The sequence below is a fragment of the Mchenga conophoros genome, linkage group LG15 (genome assembly GCF_057382185.1).
Source record: "Mchenga conophoros isolate Kocher_MC1m ecotype Shallow Benthic linkage group LG15, M_conophoros_male_GT1.1, whole genome shotgun sequence".
Taxonomy (NCBI): Eukaryota; Metazoa; Chordata; class Actinopteri; order Cichliformes; family Cichlidae; genus Mchenga; species Mchenga conophoros.
Window position 1 is genome coordinate 3,660,536 of NC_140540.1, and position 20,697 is coordinate 3,681,232.

At 40.8% G+C, this 20,697-nt stretch overlaps 2 protein-coding genes across 3 annotated transcripts; one reads left to right on the plus strand and one right to left on the minus strand.

Annotated features, from left to right (window-relative positions):
- Positions 1 to 2: 2 nt before the first annotated feature.
- On the minus strand, positions 3 to 1,366 carry LOC146557513 (dolichyl-diphosphooligosaccharide--protein glycosyltransferase subunit 4). Of its 2 annotated transcripts, none has more exons than XM_085248032.1 (3): positions 1,362 to 1,366; positions 604 to 741; positions 3 to 131 (listed from the first exon to the last, which is right to left on the minus strand). In XM_085248032.1, exon 2 carries the CDS (start codon positions 738 to 740, stop codon positions 627 to 629), a length of 114 nt encoding a protein of 37 aa, XP_085104158.1. In that variant the 5' UTR covers position 741; positions 1,362 to 1,366; the 3' UTR covers positions 3 to 131; positions 604 to 626. The 2 variants fall into 2 exon arrangements, with proteins under 2 accessions (XP_085104158.1, XP_085104159.1); XM_085248033.1 differs by having other exon boundaries at positions 595 to 741.
- An 80-nt stretch (positions 1,367 to 1,446) lies between these two features.
- selenoi (selenoprotein I) lies at positions 1,447 to 16,667 on the plus strand. The gene is made up of 11 exons (XM_085248030.1): positions 1,447 to 1,580; positions 1,665 to 1,939; positions 4,232 to 4,300; positions 4,714 to 4,822; positions 5,424 to 5,498; positions 10,240 to 10,502; positions 10,590 to 10,698; positions 10,787 to 10,835; positions 10,931 to 11,111; positions 12,501 to 12,680; positions 13,189 to 16,667. The coding sequence occupies exons 2-11, from the start codon at positions 1,883 to 1,885 to the stop codon at positions 13,294 to 13,296; spliced, it is 1,200 nt and encodes a 399-aa protein (XP_085104156.1). The 5' UTR covers positions 1,447 to 1,580; positions 1,665 to 1,882; the 3' UTR covers positions 13,297 to 16,667.
- The last annotated feature ends 4,030 nt before the right edge of the window (positions 16,668 to 20,697 follow it).

Consider the following 20,697-nt stretch of genomic DNA (forward strand, 5'->3'; position numbering starts at 1 on the left):
AATTCAAATTCAAACATGTTTATTAGAAAAAGAAAAAAGATCCTTGTGCAAACAGAAATTACACCTCTTAGAAAGAGGAGATGATGAGGGGGATGATGTAATCAAGGTGGTGGTTTTGACATCCATCTCATCTGTGGGGAGGAAAAGAAAGCCTCAGTCGTTTCACAGTTGTTAAACCTTAAAATCCTGTTTGTTTGTAATTATTCCTCCAGATTTTTAGTAGTGCTCAGTGATCAGCCATGAACTAGGATGGAACAAATTAACTCTATATATGTAGCCCAATAACCTTTATTTCTGTGCATTTTCCTTTATTAATGACACTTACTGAAAACTGTAGAAGAGACTTTTCTTCAATAATAGAATAATGTAGCACTGGCAGCACCAAAATTATACTAACTAAATGTAAAAGCTGCCATACTATAAAACAGTTATAGATGGATTTGAGTCATGTTTTTTAATACATGGGGGTATACATAATAGAAACACAATAAAAAGAAAAACTGAAAGAACCTGCTTTTGTCCAATTTGTTATTTTATGATGATCAACATCAGAAATGACAATGTTAAAAGAAAAAAACGCAAACAGTGTCTGACCTCACTGACCTCTGCAGTCATACTGTACAACTCTACTCCTGCTTCTTGGGGTTATTCACAGCAACGTAGTGGTATAACACCACTAGCAGGAACAAGGAGACGCCAAGCATGTTGGCAAATATGGCCAGCTGCACGTCTGTCACCATTCTGCAAAAGGACACAGAGGCAAGATTAGGCAGGTGCTGGGGTGAAGAAAAAGTGTGTTACATCAGTGGGTAGTAGGAGAAGAGGCATTTTCAAAAGGTTAAAATAAAGTCATGTTTATTTTGTATATTCTGTGCTTATTTTTACAGCTTTGGCAGATATCTGAATGCATTTCAGGACCTTTCACCAGTTTCAAATAAATGTCATTCTCTTTCACTAGCGACTTGAAGGTAAGGCATGACAATTATGTCACAAATTAACACAGAAAGTTGGGAAAAAATGAAATAGTAGCGAGATCATGCACAACTTCATGTAATGTTACAATTAAGTGCCGACATTTTGCACGTTGCCGCAGTTTGCATATTAGGATTTTTATGTGAATCAACAGAGTGATAATAACAGATAGGAGTGATCGGATAGTTTCAAAATAATCCGCCAAATTATCATATTTTAGTAAAATTTCTAAGTGGACAATCAACGTAGCTTTAGCGATGCTAAGCATGCTAACTACTAACACCCCCACGAACTGAACTAAGTAAAATAAGTAACGTTTCATATTATATTTCAGCAAAATTACAAATTTTATCCAAGTGCAATCACGTTTACCAAATGTTATCACTCACATTTTCTGTTAAATTGCTTTTTAACTCCCAGTTCGAGCAATACTCCAGCTCTCCAACAGCAGGTAAGCGCAGTGACGTTTCTTCCGGTCAAAGAGGAAAGCCACGTCACATCTAGGAGCACCATAGAAGCTGTTTGATTGATGGAGTTGGTGAGCAATTAACAGGAGTCAAAACTGTTTCCGGCACTTTAAAAGTTATTTTAGCATTCTTTTTTATCAGGTGAGACCACAATCACCATACCATAGTGGAAGAGGGACCCAGTCAACAGAATTTCATGGAATTTTGTGTGGTTTATTTTTTCAGGGTCCTCCAGGCCTGCGTGGCGGTAGTGAGCTACTGTTTAACCGGGAAGGGGGTTGCGCTCCGTAGGAGTGGCCCCTATGGTTCGACATCGCCTCACCCGGCGTAAACGAAGGCGGCCAAGCTAGATGGTACTTGAACACGGCAGCTAACATTGGAGATTTGCATTTCCAAAGGAAGAGATATTTAGTTATCTCGTCTTTGAGCCAGACCCTACCGCCATGGCTCTTTACGAATATGTCACTCAGGAGCAGCTTGCGGGCTTCGACAAATATAAGGTATGATTTATAGGTTACAATGGCATGCTAGCCGCTGAGCGGACAGGCTCTGTACGTTTAGCAGCTAGTTGTCACGATCTGCAGGGTGCTTCCCCTGAAAAATGTGTAAAGGTACTCAGAGTTTACGGAACGATACCGGATGTTTGCCATTTTTCCTGTTGAAAATAAAAGCCGCAAAGTAGCTCATCTCATATTCACCAATGGTACGTTTTTAGTTTGAAATTTCTGCTCGGAAGTGTCCTTATTTTCTGTATTTTACTTTACATTTGGTGCATATGCGCTAACAGCTAGCGACTCCTCTCTGCTTATGTTGTATTTGAATGGAGGCTTCTTTGCTTTGACAGCACAATTCAGAGACTTTATCTATTTCCTTTTTATTGGACTCCAGCTGTTAATATTTTTTATTTCAGCCACTGTAAGGAATAAAACTGCTAACGAACACCTGTAATGGTAGCGTGGAGAGGAAACCATTGAACTGGATCCAGTAGGATATGAGAAACAAAGAAGCACATTAAAAACGTCTAAATTAATTGTAAAAAATCCTGGGGTGTGCAACATTGTCTTTTGATGGGTTTTGAACGGAATCACACTTTGTGTTTGCCAACTAATAGCATTTTAGTTGTTAGTTAATTCCCATAAGGATGCGCTTCACTGGGCTATTACCAGTGCGCTCATCTGTAAGGGCATGGAAGTCATGGAGTATTTTAAGTAGTAAGTTGATCTTTGAATATCTTCATTTTGTTAACATGTGCTATAACATTACAACTTTTTCTATATGTTTTGCATTATTTCAGTCAAGTTTCTTCTTCCTTTGAAACCCTAGTGTGGGTACTCAGGCTCCTTCCTAATACCTCATGCTTTTAATGCTTCAGACTGAAGCAAAAGCAAGAGTCATCATATATCTCTGATTGTCACAAGAAACCATTTTTTCCCAGTTTTTTCCTTGTAAGTGGCTTCCCCTGTCTAATAGCAGCCGTAACCCAAGCACTGGTTTCTAGCAGGCAGCAGAGAAGGACAAATGAGAGCAAATGAGGGGATTGTGGCTCTCCTTGAAAACAGAGGTTGCTTTCTCAAAAGGGGAATAAAGATGCATATAGATGAGCTTTAAGTGGGAAGAACACAAGAGCGTGGAGATTGCTCAGCTGATCAGTTCACTTTTTTTTCTGTCACTCCACTTCTCACATTCATTTGTAACAGGTCACAGACTGCAGGGCCACCTTAGTTGGTAAATGGTAAATGGCCTGTATTTATATAGCACTTTACTAGTCCCTAAGAACCCCAAAGCGCTTTACATATCCAGTCATCCACCCATTCACACACACATTCACACACTGGTGATGGCAGCTACATTGTAGCCACAGCCACCCTGGGGCCCACTGACAGAGGCGAGGCTGCCGGACACTGGCGCCACCGGGCCCTCTGACCACCACCAGTAGGCAAGGGGTAAAGTGTCTTGCCCATAGACACAACGACCGAGACTGTTCAAGCCGGGGCTCGAACCGGCAACCTTCCGATTACAAGGCGAACTCCCAACTCTTGAGCCACGATCGCCCCTAGTTGGTGTGAAAGTGACATACTTGTGTATCTGTTAATGCACACAGACTATGATTATAGTGCCTGTTTTTCCATGTATGGTTATAATTAATCACACAGGTGATTACACAAACAACCTATTATGTCATCACATATTATAATCATCATTATCTGCAGTGAACACGCTGTCAGTATTGCAGCAATAGATAAACATTTTCATATTAGGTTAGATAAATCATTGTGTAGGCTTGAGTGAGAGCACTGTGTAGTAAAATTAGCCTGTGTCCTTAGTTGGCTGTTGCAGTATTAAGTGCTGCACTGTATTCACAGTGAACTTGGAAAGTGAAGACTGGGGAGCCCAGCTTTTGTAAGAACAGTGTATTTAACAAAAACAAAGCAAAACAAAAAAACAATAGTTTTGTGTAGTCCCCTAAAAATGAAGATCCTACCCTTCTTCCAAGTATCTAAGAGTGACAGTGTGATCAAAGTCTATCGCAGGAGATGGGTGTGCCAAAGGATAGATATCAAAGATTCAATATCTACTCCTAATAGGAAAGCCTACTAAAATAAAACACACAGTCCAATGCAATATAGCTTTTACATTGGGTCCTACAATGGAAAAAGGTGCACACTGCAATCAGTTTTATTCTTATTTAGTATCAAGACGGTCCAGTTAACAAGGCAGTTGCTTTGCTTTATCTGCAATGAAATGCAGAATTAAAGACCTGTTTGTGATCACACCTCTGTGCCTCTTTGCAGTACAGCGCAGTGGACTCGAATCCCCTGTCCATCTACGTCATGCATCCTTTCTGGAACCTTGTTGTGAAGGTGAGGAAGACCCGTCCAGCTTAATGTGTCAGTTGCAGGCTACATCATTAATGAGATTTCCAGCCGTGTGCTGTGATACAGTAGCGAGGCGACCTGATGCATTACCAGCGCGCATTTTTCTGCCAGTGTCAGAACACATCAGTCACTGATTGTAATGGTTTGTTTTAGATTTGGGAGGATTTTTTGTTGTTGTTGTTTTTAATGCTGTCATTTAACCAGACAGTCATTTGAAAAGGTTCATATTAATATACATAAATCTTCTATTCAGCACTACTAATTAAATTCCAGTTATTCAATATGCCATTACTATGATGAGAAAACTGTGTGTGAGAGCTGAGTGCCATGATCATGAATTGTTGTTCTCACAGCCTCTGTTTTTTTTTTTTTTTTTTCTCTCACTCTTTTCTCAACAGTTTCTACCCACATGGTTGGCACCAAACCTCATTACATTTACAGGCTTTATGTTCCTTGTGTTGAACTTCCTCATGTTGGCCTTCTACGACTTTGACTTCAATGCATCTTGTAGGTCATTCACTTTTTCCTTTTTCTTAAACTGGGGAGGGTTGCTCAGTTTGTTTTCCCTCAAACAGACTAGACGTGGGTTGAATCCATCGCTGTTGTCTAGAGTAGGAAGAGAGATTCAGGCATGTGCAAGTTTGTTTATGGAAGGCAAAGTCCAGCGATTGACTGCCTATGGTGGCTCATGGTAATCACTAACCCGTTACGTCATTAACACAGGCAACAACACCCAGGGAGCTGTTCCTGTTTACATGCCCAGACTACATCTCTGTATTGCAAATAAGATACTTTGCTCTGGCGTGTCTGCTGTCCAATCTAAGTGGTTACCTTATACACACATAAATGAAACACTCATGGACAAAAGGCTGACCTCTACAGTCAATAAGAGGGCCGGTCAGGATTTTATCTGTCAGTACTGAGCTCTTAGAGGAATAGCTAATCCAAACAGTGCACACATATTAACAGTTGTCCTAAAATATTGACTTTTTTAGATTGGATAACATTGGTCTAGTGAGTGGAATCAGTAATGTGGAAAATTACTCTAGTCTAAGTTTTTCATGATCTCCGTGTGTCGTGCCATATACTCACAATGTTTGTTTCTCAGCTGCAGGATACCAACACGTGCCTAGTTGGGTCTGGGTTGCAGCGGGGATCTTCAACTTCTTAGCCTATACACTTGGTGAGTTCTGACCTCTGCAACTCCATGTGGCTTGTTTTTATTTTTATTGTACATTTTTTTCCCCCTTCTTACTCATGGGAAGTAGAGAAACTCACAGGGAAGTGCAGTGCCCCTCGAAAGCTTAAAGGCCCCTATTCTGTTTTTGTTTCGGATGCTTACTTTATAGAATGAGGCACGCAGACACCTGTTTTTCTGGATTGTTTATATGCACTCATGTTACATCTCATAGCATTACATTTTCATTTTTTAGAAGTATCTCTAACTGAAATCATAAAAGTTATCAGACTATTTGTAACTTGAATCAGATAAAGCTGCACTTGTCTGTCTAAAGCTATGCATGACATCCTGGAGGTATGTGTATGAAATATAAGGGACCAACCACCATTGCAACAACATTATAAGAGTAAATATATTGCACTCCCAATTCTGATATCTATATATTTTATTTAAAAAAACAAAACTTGAAGGAAAGCATATTTGAAATAAAATTGTTGTCTGATATTCAGTATGATGTGTGGTTGTCAAGGCTGAAAAAAAGAGACGTATCTTCTGACAAGTAGCAAGGTGGGGGAAATCCAGGCTGGAAAATGTCATTGGGGAAATAGGTTTCAGTACATATGGCTGCCCACTTAATAGCTATAACATAAGTACAGTGGTCCCTCGCTATAATGCGGTTCACCTTTCATGGTCTTGCTGTTTCGCTGATTTTTTGTGTGTGCAATTTTGCATGCTTTTAAAAAAACAACCAACAACACATTTTTAAACAGCGCATTGTGTAATGTGTTCTGATTGGCTGTAGACCACTGTCAATCAATCTCGTGCCGTGTCTCTTGTACAGTACAGAACACGTTCAGCTTGTAAAATTTATCTAAATCTTTGATCGCTAGCGGTGTGACTCTGAAGTGCTGTATTGTATGTTTGTAAGTTTTCTCCAACAAACAAAAAAATGTCGATGAAACGTTTCGCACCGTCAAAGGCAATCACGGGTGCCTTTGGTGTTATTCTGTAACACTGGACTTATTTTTACTTTTAGAGTGTTTAAACCATAAAGAAAAGTGGGAAAATGTTCATGCCTGTCGGAGTAAAGTGTAGAAAGTGTGTAGTGAGGGGTTTTACAGGCATAAAACATCTATAATAATTGTAAAAAAAAAAAAGTTAGCTACTTAGTGGATTTCACCTACCGTGGGTTATTTTTAGAACGTAAGTACCGCGATAAACGAGGGACCACTGTAATTGCCTTTTGTTAAATTCTCCCAATTCTGTTTGGTCTTTGGGCTGAAGGAAGGACAATACTCGGTGTATAAATGCTCAATCAACAATCGTTTATTCCGTACAATTCAACACTTTATGAGCCGAGACCATCCGGAGGAGAGATGAGCGCGGGAAGGTGTCCGCCTGATCTTGAAGTGTCTGAGCGTTCCACACATTTATGTTATGACCTTGGCTTCCTGTGCAGTATGTTCTGTTCTTTTCTAATCAGACAAATAAGGTGATGACTCTCTGAAAACAGTATTTCTTATAACTCAGCAGTATAATGCATCATAAAACAATATCATTCATTCACAATAAATGAGCAGTCTAATGTAATACAAATCAGTTTAATAACTGTGATAGTTATCACCTCTTCAGGAGAATAATGCAAACTAAAACTACATAATGATTTCACAATCTTTAATTAGGGGTCTAACGTGGCATAAGATAATATAATAATCTCACACTTTGAAGCAGCTTCATTCCCTGACTGTAGAGAAGGGTCACACTGCAGCATCCTGAAACGTAAGCCATTCCTGCTAGACTGCAGAGTTAGGTTAGAGTTGAATCCTCTCTCCGTTTCTTCTGTTTGTCCTGAACACCATTAGTGAATGACTGATAGGGCTGTTCGATATAACGATATGTATCGGATGACGATATAAAAACGTCTATCGTTTCATTTTACGCTATTGTTTGTTTCGTGGTGTCGCAAAATAAACTTTACGGCAATATTTTTCATCATTTTGATGGTCACTGTAGTGGCTATATTAATTTCTTAAAGTTCTCTCTTTCTCTTATATTTAATATAACCACACTACGGACGGACAAGCGCTTGTTTTTATGCGTTGTTGTTAGCAACAAGGACCGTAAAATCACCGCGTGTCCACTTGTTTATTTTCCACATAAACGTTTCACAATAAAGCTCAAGATCCTGTTGAGACTTTTCAAAATAAACTGAATCACGTGAAAGATGCAGAGTATTTACGGATGAGAAGCAAAAAAGAGCCGCCAGGTGCTAAAAAATAAACCTTAGACTCAAACGTTAGAGCAGGCTTTTCCCCGCAGCACGCCGTGTAATAAATACTCACAAAGAAAACGGCGGCTGTTACAACTTATGTCTAAAAATGTATCGTTTCATGCATCGGTTAAAACATTCGACTCCAGGTACACGACGCCCAGCTGGAAACACTTCACGCAAGTCGAGCTGCCCGAGATTCACAGAATTTACAGGAAATGTTACATTTTTGTGATTTATATCGTTATCGGACGATAAAATTCTTATATCGGGATATGAGATTTTGGTCATATCACACAGCCCTAATGACTGATGACCTCAGTAATCACTGCGTGTAACATTAAATGTGAACGTTTAGACATGAACAAAGCCTCTTATCTCTGGGCATACTTTCAGTTTTGACTTTCTCATTGCAGTTTATGATAAATATCTTTTTATAATTCTCTGTTGCTCTCCCACTGACATGATCTGTGTTAGTTATACTGATCCCTTCTTATCTATCCTTCCGTCATACTCTGTGAACCATTAAAGTGAAGCAACCGTGATGTTTCATGTGAGGCTGTGCTCCTGAGTGAACTGAATGAAGCCCAGCTGTGTTGGTGTAACAGTGAAGTGGGAAGTAGGAATGTTGCTCCCTTTGACCAGTTATGCTCAGCCTTAGCTGAGCAGAGATGTCATCATATATACATATTAGGGGTGCAACGATATTCGTATCGATATTGAACCGTTCGATACAGTGCTTTCGGTTCGGTACGCATATGTATCGAACAATACAAAATTTTTAATTTATTTTATCAACTTTCCTTCTGACGATGCTGTCTGTGTTGAGCGCTCAGTGAATCTGCATTCGACTACTCCGCCTAGGCTCGACAGTGCAGCCTAGGCGGAGTAGTCGAACGCAGATTCACTGAGCGCTCAACACAGACAGCATCGTCAGAAGGAAGAGCGCAGGGCAAGCTAGCGAGACAGAAGTTAAGCTCTCCTTGCAACATGGACCTCCCGCACCCTCATTCAGATCTGGCGTTTGGAATTATTTTGGTTTTCATGTGACGTATGACCCTGAAGGTAAGCGCGTCATGCACTAAAGTAAAACAGTATGTTGGATGTGCCATGCAATGCTCAATTACATGGGTGGGAACTAGTGTGTTAGCGCAGTTAGCTCGTTAACGTGTTGGCCGTCTAGCCCCATGCACGGGGCGATCGGCGGTAGCTCGTTAACGGAGATTTGCCGTGTTGTGGCGTTAAGGTCATTTCAACGAGATTAACCTGAAAGCACTAGTGGGAACACAACGAATATGACTGCACATTTACGCCGACATCATCCTAGTGCAAAGACAAAAACAACAAGCATGCTACTAACTTTAGCTGAGTCATTTAGACAGCTGTTAGCACATGATTCTCCTTATATGTTTAATATGCTGCTGAGAATATAGCCCAGAAGAAGCGGATAGTATAGCTTTTATTTTGGAAAGAGCCATTTCTCTGTAATAAACTCTCTTTTCCAAAGATGAGTGATTCCTCAATCAGATACAGGGCTCGCAATATCGCTAGCCCGACGTCCCGGGGCTAGCGATCTTTTCAGTCGGGCTACCAAAATCTATCTCTTCCCTGCCCGTCGGGCTATTGTAGGAAGGAAAAATATATGTCAATGCTTTTGCATTCTTTCAGAAATGTAGCTGGGTAATTATGTCATTGGCATCGGTGAGCCACTGTCAATATGTGACATATTGAAGTCGCGTTTGAATTTGCGCTTGTTTTTTTGCTTTCACTTTGCAATGACAGCACTGATCTGTGAGTGATGATAATTTGTGCACCAATTCCTCTGACATCGTCTTATTAATCGTTAGCTTACTATGCAAACATGACAAGTGAAATCTCCCGCAGCTTAAACATGTGAGAGGTTGATCGCGCAGAGAATCGCTGAGCTTATGTGAGTGCGTGTGTAAAAGCAGCAGGATATATATTTGACTACGATGACCTTCACAGACAGATATATATTTTAGTTCTGCTGAGCCAAATAAGACAGGTCAGGGTGAAGAAGTGACAGCCAAAGAAAAGCTTACCACAAAACGGAGAAGTTATGACAAATCAGACTATAAGGCAAAAAGAAAGTGCAGCTTTATGGTTTCATGGACAAAAGAATTTCTGTGGCTGCAATATGACGAGCTAAATAACCAGGGCTGCACATAAGTGGTCCGCAGGTGCGCATTCGCTGTCAAAATAAAAAACACGCACAAGGGTTAGGGTTAAATTTAAAAACTGTACTTTTGAGTTAAAATATATATTTATAATTTTAATAAATGACAAATTAAAAAGGCATGAACATTTTTTTTGTATCGAAAAAATATCGAACCGTGACACCAAAGTATCGAACCGAACCGAACCGTGAATTTTGTGTATCGTTGCACCCCTAATACATATCCCCATAAACTTGTACTGTATGTGCTGATCTGTGTCTGTCTGTGCTTTTTATAGATGGTGTTGATGGCAAACAGGCACGTCGCACCAACTCTTCCACACCGCTAGGGGAGCTTTTTGACCACGGTCTGGACAGCTGGGCCTGTGTCTTCTTTGTGGCCACTGTATACTCTATATTTGGGCGTGCGGAGAGTGGTGTTGGTGTGGTCACACTTTTTTACATACTGTGGGTGGTGCTGTTCTCCTTCATACTGTCCCACTGGGAGAAATATAACACTGGCATCTTGTTTCTGCCTTGGGGATATGATATCAGCCAAGTGGTAAGTTTTTGGGCATTTGGTTGATTGACAGTGTGAGACACTACTCTAGACTTCTAAACATCTGTCTTGTGTCCTGTCTCCTTGCAGACAATCTCCCTTGTTTACTTGGTTACTGCTGCAGTGGGTGTGGAAACCTGGTACCAGCCAGTTATTTTTCACCTTCTCTACAGAGACCTCTTCACCTTTATGATCATTGGTGAGCTGTGTTTAATTACTCAGTTACTGAATATGTTCATTCATTAGCCAAAGCAGTGAAACTGAAACTAATTTCTGCTGATTTCCAGCTTGTTCCTTCACTGTGACCTTACCTATGAGCCTCTACAACGTCCTCAAGTAAGCACAACTTATATCAGTTTAGATCATATTTTCTTTTTTCTCTTGCCTTTGCTAATTCTGTTCTTAACTGTTTTCCCACGGTGCTTTTGCAGGGGTTACAGGAATAACACACTGAAGCACAGCAGCCTGTATGAAGGTTTACTGCCTTTCCTCTCGCCGTTTCTTCTGTTTGTCCTGTCCACCATTTGGGTGATCTACTCTCCATCCAACATCCTGGTGCTGCAGCCCAGGATCTTCTACCTCATGGTGGGGACAGCTTTTGCCAACGTCACGGTAAGTGTGTGATTTTTCTTTTTCTTTCTTTTTTTTTTTTTGTGTTGTTTTTTTCCTTCATCTCTGCAATGTAGTTTCCTCAGTCAGAATTTCTCACTAGAATTTCAAACTCTGTACTGATACCCAGGAAAATACTTGATACCATTTTCTATACCAAAGATTTCATTTGTGTTTTTTCAACTTGTCAAAGATAGATTACAATAGTCCTGGTCCATGCACATGTATTCAGCTACAGTCCTGTTTATTTCATATGCTTCTGGTGACTTGGCTGGGTGATGTGAGGAAAATGTAATATCGTGATATTTTTCGGCTATATCGCGATACACAATATACATCGCAATATGTCTTGAAACCCAGTGCCCCCGAACCAGTGCCCCCGAATCAGATTGCAGAGTTTAAAACGGTCTTAATTTTGCAGTGGATGACTTTTGAGCTGGTGGAAAGTTTTCTTGGTACTGCTACCTTTTGCGGCAGTAGTTTTACGGCATGTTTTGCAAATTACAGCATTATGTTCAACATCCTCCCACTATCACCATATTTTTCCTTATCTGCTGGTATATAGACACGCATGCTCAGCACAGTGCGCGGGTAGAACATTTTCTGGTTGGGGGGGGGGGGGGGGGGGTTAATGATGCATTCGCAGCATGTGGGAGAAAAGAAAATTTAGAGTGAGTTACATTCAGACAGCTTAATAATTCCATGGCGACTTATACTGGATGGTTACAATAAAGCCATTTTAACCATCGTACGTGGAAAAACTTGAGATACATCGAGTTTATTCGATGTATCGCCCACCCCTACTTGGCACCGTATTTTTCTTTCTAAAATGAGTTGTTAAGGTGGCCTGCCACTGTTTCTGTTTAGCTGCTGGTGAACTTCAACTCAGGACTTTTCAACTTCAGTGTGAGACTTTAGGAGCAACACAACACTTTTTAGACCCTTATTGTGTTTTTCTGTTAAGTAATGCTGTCTGTTAACCTCACAGAGGGGCAAGACTAATAGCATTTGCTGCCTAACTCCCACAATAATGTTATCCTTTTATCAAGTAGCCACAGTTACTAGCTGTTGCCGTAGCCATCTGTTAAGTTATGGTTTAATGTGACTGTTAAAACAGTATATAGGCTAACAGTAATGTGTATGTCAGCCTGGTTAACATTTATGTTTAATACTTGAGTGTTGGTGAAACAGTAGCTTTACTGACCTCATGGAATTCCTCAGAAATAGAAGGGCGTCGGTCTGTAAGATGCTGAGTATCTATTTTAGAAAATCAAAAAACAAACGGGTACTATCGTGTTTTTGGAAATCAAAACATGCCATACATATTACTTTTGATGAAGTACATAGTTAATGCTTTTTCACGTGTTTTTTGTGAATGTGTTTGTCTTTCAGTGTAAGTTGATTGTGTGTCAAATGAGTAACACACGCTGCCAGCCACTGAGCATACTGTTACTGCCCATGACAGCGGTGGTGGTGTTAGCCATCACCAGGGTCTTCACCAACGAGACGCTTCTGCTTTATTTGTGGACAGCTGCTGTCGTATTAGCGCACATACACTACGGCGTGTCTGTGGTAAGAGCACATATGCAAAGAACATGTTTGATTCCCTGCTGTGCAAAGAGGCTGCAGCTGTTCCAAAGACAAAGATGTGTTTGTTGCTGTAGCTCTGCCTTTATCCTGATTACCAGCACTGCAGCAGTGCCAGTAACACGCAGCCAACTGAGGCTAAGAAGACACTTAAAAAGCCCCCCAAAACAGTGATTGTGTTCATTTAGATCAAAACTTATAGACGTTAAACCACCAAATTCCAAAAGGTCTTCATTTATGTAGCCATTTTATACATAATACATCTTACTGCATGGCCTGTATAGCTGTAATGAATAATGCTTCTGTCCTATATGATTTAACTTGGAGAGAAAATGTGCATGTTAAAGAGCAATGGCCCAAAACCTGAACCCTGAGGAGACCAGTAATTTTCGTGTTCCTAAACTTTGCATTCAATGCAAAACTGAACTGAAACAGAATATATGAAGGCCTTTGAATTTGAATTAACTGCTGTTTTTACCTTTTTCGTTGCTAGGTAAAACAGCTCAGTAACCACTTCAACATCTTTGCCTTCTCCCTCAAGAAGCCCAACAGCGACTGACAGGAGGAGGAACGAATCGGCTTGAAAGGAGCAGAGGTTTAAGCTTCTCTCCTCCTCTGCTTACCGACACTTCACTTTCATCACCGCGGAAACTGCATCCCCTCCATCCATGACAACACTGCAAGTGGAAAGGACTAGGGTTTTCTTTTTCCAGTGTCTTCAAAAACACACAGTCACTCTGAGCACGCACGCTCACACTTTCCCTAACCTATCCACCAACCAAACTCTGGTGTCAGCGGTGTGGTGGGCCCAGGGGCTCTGGCTTCCGTCACTGATGATTGGCCAACTTGGTTGAGCCAATGAGGTGCAATTGTTTCCTACGGAAATGTGCTTCAGTCGCGAGGACAGGAGCCCAGACGAGCCATGCAAAGATAAACACTCGCATCGTTTGTTCTGCTATCTTTCGTGAGGGCCCTCATTGTCCCAGCGCAGTGCCCAGACCGCCCCCCTCTTATATTGTCCATAACAAGTCAATGCCTAACCCTTAACCGCACACGTTTCTACTCCAGGCCTCCACCTCACACAGCCTGTCTTCTAAGTTCCGACTCAAAGTGAGGAAAGGCAGAAATTCCCCTCACTTATAAGATAGATGTACAAGCTAATTGACACAGGAAGATGCATTATTCTGTTTTAATGCAGATGAATAAATACTTTGTGGCAGATATTTGATTATAGACACAGCCACAAACACACACACGTGTACTCTTAAAAGTATTATGAATGTATCGTATGCCTTGGGGAAATGCCATTTCAGTTTTATTATATTAACAGGAATGCCTCAAGTAGTGTTGTTCTTGAACGTGACCAAACCATCAAACTCTGGCCACATGTGGCTCCACAGCTGGGTCCAGTGTTTAAGGTTCTGTCACCTTTTTTTTTTAATGAGATGACTTATATATATATATAAATGGTATGTGTCAGGGGGATTTGGGGCATCCTTTTTTTCTAACTTAAATGAAACTGTAAAACATTGTACAAATTTCCCTCTGAAGTTCACTGTCTGCGCTGTCGTCTTAGAACAGAGTTGACTATAGAGCAAACCCAGGTGACTTTTACTAACTTTCCACTTTGACCTCTGAGCACTGGCTTCCCAACTCTACCTACTATCTGAGGTGTCGTGTCTTCATGCTGATTCGTTCTTTTCTTCTTCTTTTTTTTAAACACTTTTTTTAAAACTGTGTTTTGGTTGTAGTTTTTAACATTTTTTAACATACATCACGTCTTTTGGGGAAGGGGTTGATTCAACTGTTGCTATGGCAATGGTGTGTGGTAAAGTTGCGCAGCACTTGAATGAAGAGTGGGTCCAAAAACCGCTAACGGAGCGGGCTCACTCTGAGGGAACAAGTCGTCGCACGGGACACCGCGAACTCCACAGCACCGCCTGGCTCCGTGGTCCCTCCTCACACTGATACTGTCAGCGCCTCTATTTTTGTTTTTTCTCAGCAGTGTGTCTGATAACTTCTCGTTGCTTTTTCCGGTCCTGTAAAACACTGTTCCTCTCTTGTGATTGTAACTATGGATCCAGTGTGATAGCCATTCAGTCATGGCCTCGGTACTTGGATTTTCATCAAACTGGTTTTTAAAGCATGCCGAGAGAAGAGGGGCAGGCTTGTTGTAGTTCAGCTCAGGTTGTTAGTTTCACCAGTTTGAGCTTCACCGTTTTTGAAAACCAGCCAAACCAGAAGAAAACCAGTATGTATGTAAAGTTCTTGTTTACTTGGGGTACCTCAGTCTTTATTGAAAGGTGGGACAGGAAGAACCAATAAGCTGAAAATAAAAGGACAAAACTCAACACTGAATAAGAATTATAGGAAAACCTTGGACTGGGCTCAGGAACAGTCAGGCCGGTCAGGAGTTAATGTTTGTTTGTTATCTGACTGAATACGATTTACAGTCATAGTAAGCATCATCTCTTTATACAGTCTTCTTTATTTTAAGGATACATAGGTAACATGCACTGGGGATATATAAACAACGCTGGTATCATCTCTGCAGTTTTACCACTTGTGCAGAAGTTTTGTACGTAAACTGTTACTGAGCATCACTGAACACTGAGACCACAACACAACCTAGTTACTGTCCCTGTATGGCTGGGAGGAACATGGACAGCTAAGTAGGTGATTGTGATTCGCAGTACCTGTTTTTCAGTCATTATCGCATTATAACAGTTGACACTGATAGGACAGTTTTTGTTTTAATAAATGATGTTTATGGAGCCCCGCTTCATGAAGTAGATTGTAGTAAAATGGCAACAACTGTGACTGATTTAAGCCCGGCACAGTGAGCTAACTGTGTCTCTGGTGGGTTTGTGCACTGTCTGGGTATGTACAGCTCCATGAGTACATGTCTGTTTAAGTATGGGTGTATACGCTGTATGTGTGAATATCTCTGTAAATACATATTATTATTTCTTCTTCCTTTTTTTTTTTTTTTTAAACTAAGTGGGATTGTTGACTGTCTGACAGTTCGTGATGGGGTGTGATGCCAGTCAGCAGCACAAAACACAAAATGGTCTATGGAACAGTGTTTAAATGTGTCAATGTTAAGGTTTTTTGGTTTTGTTTGTTTGTTTTTAACAATTGTAGGATTTTATTTTTTTTTATGTGTGCTGCTTTACCAGCTGATGAGATCACCTCCAGGTCTTTGGGATCCTGTGGAAAGGAGCAGTAGGATTTCCTCTCCAGGTTGCAGACACTACAAACTCAATCCAAACAGGGAATTCATATCAGAGAAAATGTTATCTGGGATTTTTTAAAATTATTATTTAAAGAAGGAAACAAAAAATTGTCATGCTGCTTCCTTAGCAAGTCTTAACCACCCACCCTCAGATGAACCAAGCTGTTGTATAATGCTGCTCTGGCAAACGCTCCAGAGCCTCAGTGTGGCTTCTTGTGATGTTGTACTTAACCAGTAGAAGAAGGACTGTACGGAAACAAATAAAAATAGATTTCTTTAACATTTTGCTGTTGACTGAGGTTTGAACTTCAGGGCTTGGAAGCCTGTCATTTCTTAAGTGTCCTCCTGAGGGTAGCAGAGAGCAGCATTCACTCACCTCGTGTAGTAAGAGTGCTGCACTGTGATTACATACAGCACTATGTTATTAGCTGCATGCAGAATATTCAGAGAAACTTTCCACAGTATCCCGACTGTTGTCTTTGAAGCTTTTGGGTGTCAGCGCAAATTTGATTGGTTAAAAGCAGTGAATATTACAGCTGACCCATCTAACAGATTTGAGCAGCACCTCATACACTGTTGTTTTAATATATGTGCCAATCCTCTTTGCACACAGTAGTGTGCAAGAGTCTCAGACCACCGGTCATTTCTTTATATTTTGTTAGGAAAATGGAAATAGTTGCTATGATTTATTGAAGCAAAAAAAGACTTTGTACAATTTTAATGAGCTTGGAACTCAATATTTGGTGTGAGTGCTTTTTTTTCTTCACCAGTCGAGCCTTCTTGTCTTTTGTTTAAGTATTCAGGAATAGTTCTCCAGGCTTCTTGAAGGACATTCAAAGCTCTTCTTTGGACGTTTCTGCCTTTTGGTCTGTTCTCTGTCAAAATGCTCCCACACTGCTTCAGCAATGCTGAGGTCTGGGCTCTGGTGGAGGCCAATCCATGTCTCACAATGTTCCACTGTGTGTTTTTCAATCAAGATGCTTTTAGTGCATTGGCAGCGTGTTTGGGATCATTGTCATGCTGAAAAATGAAGGAACTGGCAATCAGTCTTTGCAGAACGTATTGTATGGTGGAACAAAGTGACATGTTTTCTTAAAGACATGACTTTCAGATGCTGTAGATATCTTTTTAGGCGTAGCAGTCATTTAGTGCTCCAGTTGTCCAGTTCCCTGAACTTTTTAAGGGCAAACTGCACACTCCAATTTTCACAACTTAGGGTAGTATATATTGTAACTTTAGAAAAATATATCTGCATTTCATAGTATATATTATCAGAAATGGGAAGCACTTGACCTTTGCAACAGATCTAATCTGACAAAAAAAAAAAATACACTACTAAAATTGATAATTACTGATATTCAAGTGTCTTATGCTAAAATAAGAAAATATAAATAAAAATCTAACAAGACCTCAGCTGTAGAAAAATGCTTCCATTATTGCGCCACATTAAAATGAGCATTTTACCACATCGTTTATTTCAGTTTCACTCATTTAAATAATGAAATTGCTTTAAAATGGAATATACTGTTGAACCTATTTACACGAACGGAAGAAGCTACTTTTAGTCGCTCCCTTTGTCGCAAGGGGTCACCACAGCACATGCGTGGCAGATTTTTATACCACATGCTTTTTTTTGACACAACGCCCAAGAAATCTGCATCTCCTCCTTGGATTAAACCAGCGATCGGTCGCTTGACAGGCAGATGTGTAAATCGCTACACTGCTGAGTCACATGTGGAAAGAAAAATAGTGAAACTAAAAGTTAAGAAGTGGAATGAACTAATATGTGGATTAAATCATCCACAGTTTTGCCCATGCAATGAATTCAACATGTCTGCAGCTGTTCTCCAGTCAAACTGTGGTCGAATGAACTCCGACAATCTGCAACACAATTACATTTGAGTGGAATAAGGAAAACAATTAAACATACCCTAGTTTCCCCTGGTTAATACCTGGGAGCTATGCTGTTCAAGTGAGTTCAATTCATTGCACATTTCTAGCGCTGTGTGTGCCTCAGAGATGAAATATCAAAGGTAGGAACTGGCCCATCCTTGTGCATTATGCAGCTCATCCAGCAGATGGCGCTGTAGCTCAGCAGATGTTGCAGTTTTACTTGCTATAAAAGAATTGTTTCAGCACACAGTTCTCCACAAAATGAGCTTCACACGTTGGCATTTTAAAGTCTTCTTCGTAGTATGAACAAAATGTGCCGAACTCAACACCCCTGACTTATGTGGCTCTGCTCTCTCTAACAGACTTCATTAGTAATTGATGTGTCCTTGCATGCAAGTTTGTCTGATAGCAAAAAGTTTGTGTGTTTTTGGTTTTTATCAGCTTTGCGCTCACAGAAAGACTGTAAAAATAAATCTCACGGGGAAGTTTAAGAGGCAGAGTACTGATTGAAAATGAATGAAAACTTTCAAACAAAGAGAAATCTGAAATGCTTAAAGTCATATTAGGGCAGCTGCCAGAGAACATCAAAGAGGCAGAGTCTGTGGCAAGTTTGCCTTTAATAAATGCTTGTAGCTCACAGAGCTGTATGTTTGAATGTGGAGGCGCGTCGGGCCGGCCTCTCCATTGTGCATAGGTGCTGAGTCCTGCCTGTCAAAACAGCTGGCAGCTCCCCAAGATCTTTTTCACGAAGCAATGATTCATTCAAACAAAGAGCAAGCCGGGGGACTGTTGGCACATTAAACACGAGATCAACTTGATTGTCTGGGAACAACGGCCTGGTTGCAGAAGTGTTACAGAAGAGTGGGGGGGAATAAATGACAGATGATCACTCATTTTCAGTCGATCATTTATACCTATTAACATCTGTGCACCAAACGAGTTCCACACTTTATGGAGAAATATATTAATCCTTTAAAATCTCACAGTCTTTTTGCTTGAAATGCTAAAAAAGTTTAAAGCTGGCCTCTTTGATAGCTGTGGTGGATTCACAGCATTAGCAAACTGAAAAAAGACCAAGAAGTCACAAAGAAAGAAGCTTTAGTTTCCTGAACCTAATCCTAAAGCAGGGGACTTCTGCTGGGTCGATCCATGTGCTCAGTCTTCCAGTCACATTATTAATATTGTCAAAACGTGAGTCCTTGGGGCCACTTTCTGAAGCCATGAATTTTAAAATCATTTTCAGTGAAGAATTCTTTTAGACTGAGCTGAGCTCTAATCCATTAAACAGCACAGCTTCTGTGGGACCAGGTGGAAAAAACTTTGTCTTTAATTATATTTGCTAATGAATGAGTAACAATTACAACTGCACACTTGATTGTTCTCAAATCCACCCAGGAACATGTAAAACAGATAACTGACTAATTTTAACTGTCTGCTTATTAGAAACAAATGTATGGACTTTTACTAGGTTGACATAAACTGTGCACCTGTAGCGGCATCTCTTACTGTTTATGAGTGCCAATAATATTTTATAATGAACAGTTCACTTAAAATATTGTTTTTATTGGCTTAGATGTGATAAAATGTTAGTAAGTTTGAATGTTTAGTGAATATAAATGTAAATGACGACCTCTAGAGAGGAAGCTTTTTTCATGTCATGTTTTGTTATGTAGATGATGAGACACTTTAGTAAAAAGATTTCATTAGCCTTTATTTTCATTGCAGGAAAGATAAGAGAAGCTTTACATGGCAGAGAGAAGTTAAAAGACTGAAGTGATTCTCACTGAACCCAATTCATGCAGATATTAAAGGTGTCTGTCCATCCATCCCTGACCTTAAACTTTTACAGTGCTGTACTGTAGGATTTTGATGTGCTTCATGGACAAACAGGATTTTCTCCCCATTCTCCGATGATCTACCGCGCTTTGAAAGTCGACGTGTGTTTAAGCTGAGGGCGGCTCCCACGCGCCGAGGTTAAAACGTCTCTGGTCAGGACGTCCTTTAGTGAATTAGCTGGTGTTGATGCCCAACTGACAGTTAATCAGAGGTGGCATCAATTAAACTGCCCTGGGCTCAGGTTGCTGCCCTGCGGTGCTGGGCGTTTTGTGCACCGCTGACCCCCCGTGACTCATATACGGACGCTCACGGTGAGCAGCTGGAGCCCAGTTAACCACCGCGCCACCCTGGACTGTTCCCGGCCCTCCACTGCGAGGTGACTCTCAATTATGGATGACCATCATTAGAAACTAGACACGCCGGAACACAGGGTTACCCAGACTGGCACACACAGGCGCGCGCGCAAACACCGTGATGGACACAGCGATTATGCTCAGAGACACCCAAGACTATTGAAGTGCTAATGGAGTAACACCATCCATTTCATTCCATAAGCACTGCACCTGTAACCCCTGTGGCCTCCAGCTCACCACCAGTTAGTATTTTCCATATCAGTGTCATCGTTACTAGCAATTTAAAAATCTGTGTCATATCATGATATTCGAGGGGGGGTAGCTGAGTGGATGAGTTCTTCTCTTTCATGCATGATAGCGATACAATATTCTTGTCTATTGTACATATTTGTGGTTTTGTATCAGCTCTTAATCCTGCATTTGTTCTGGGATCATCTGGGGACATCTCTCATCAGTCATTAACAGATGAACTGAGCTGTAGACTGTAGACGGTGGCATTATGCGTTCACAGTGTACGCGCACGCAGGCACACACACATACGCAGACATGAAGGCTTCAGCTTACAAGTACAATCAGGGTACGTTAGGTTTTTTTGTGGGCTCTTTTCTGCAGCTTTTAAATACACGATTCTCCCTCAGGATTAGTCTGCACGGAGACAACTTTTTGTGCACAGACAATCAAAAGC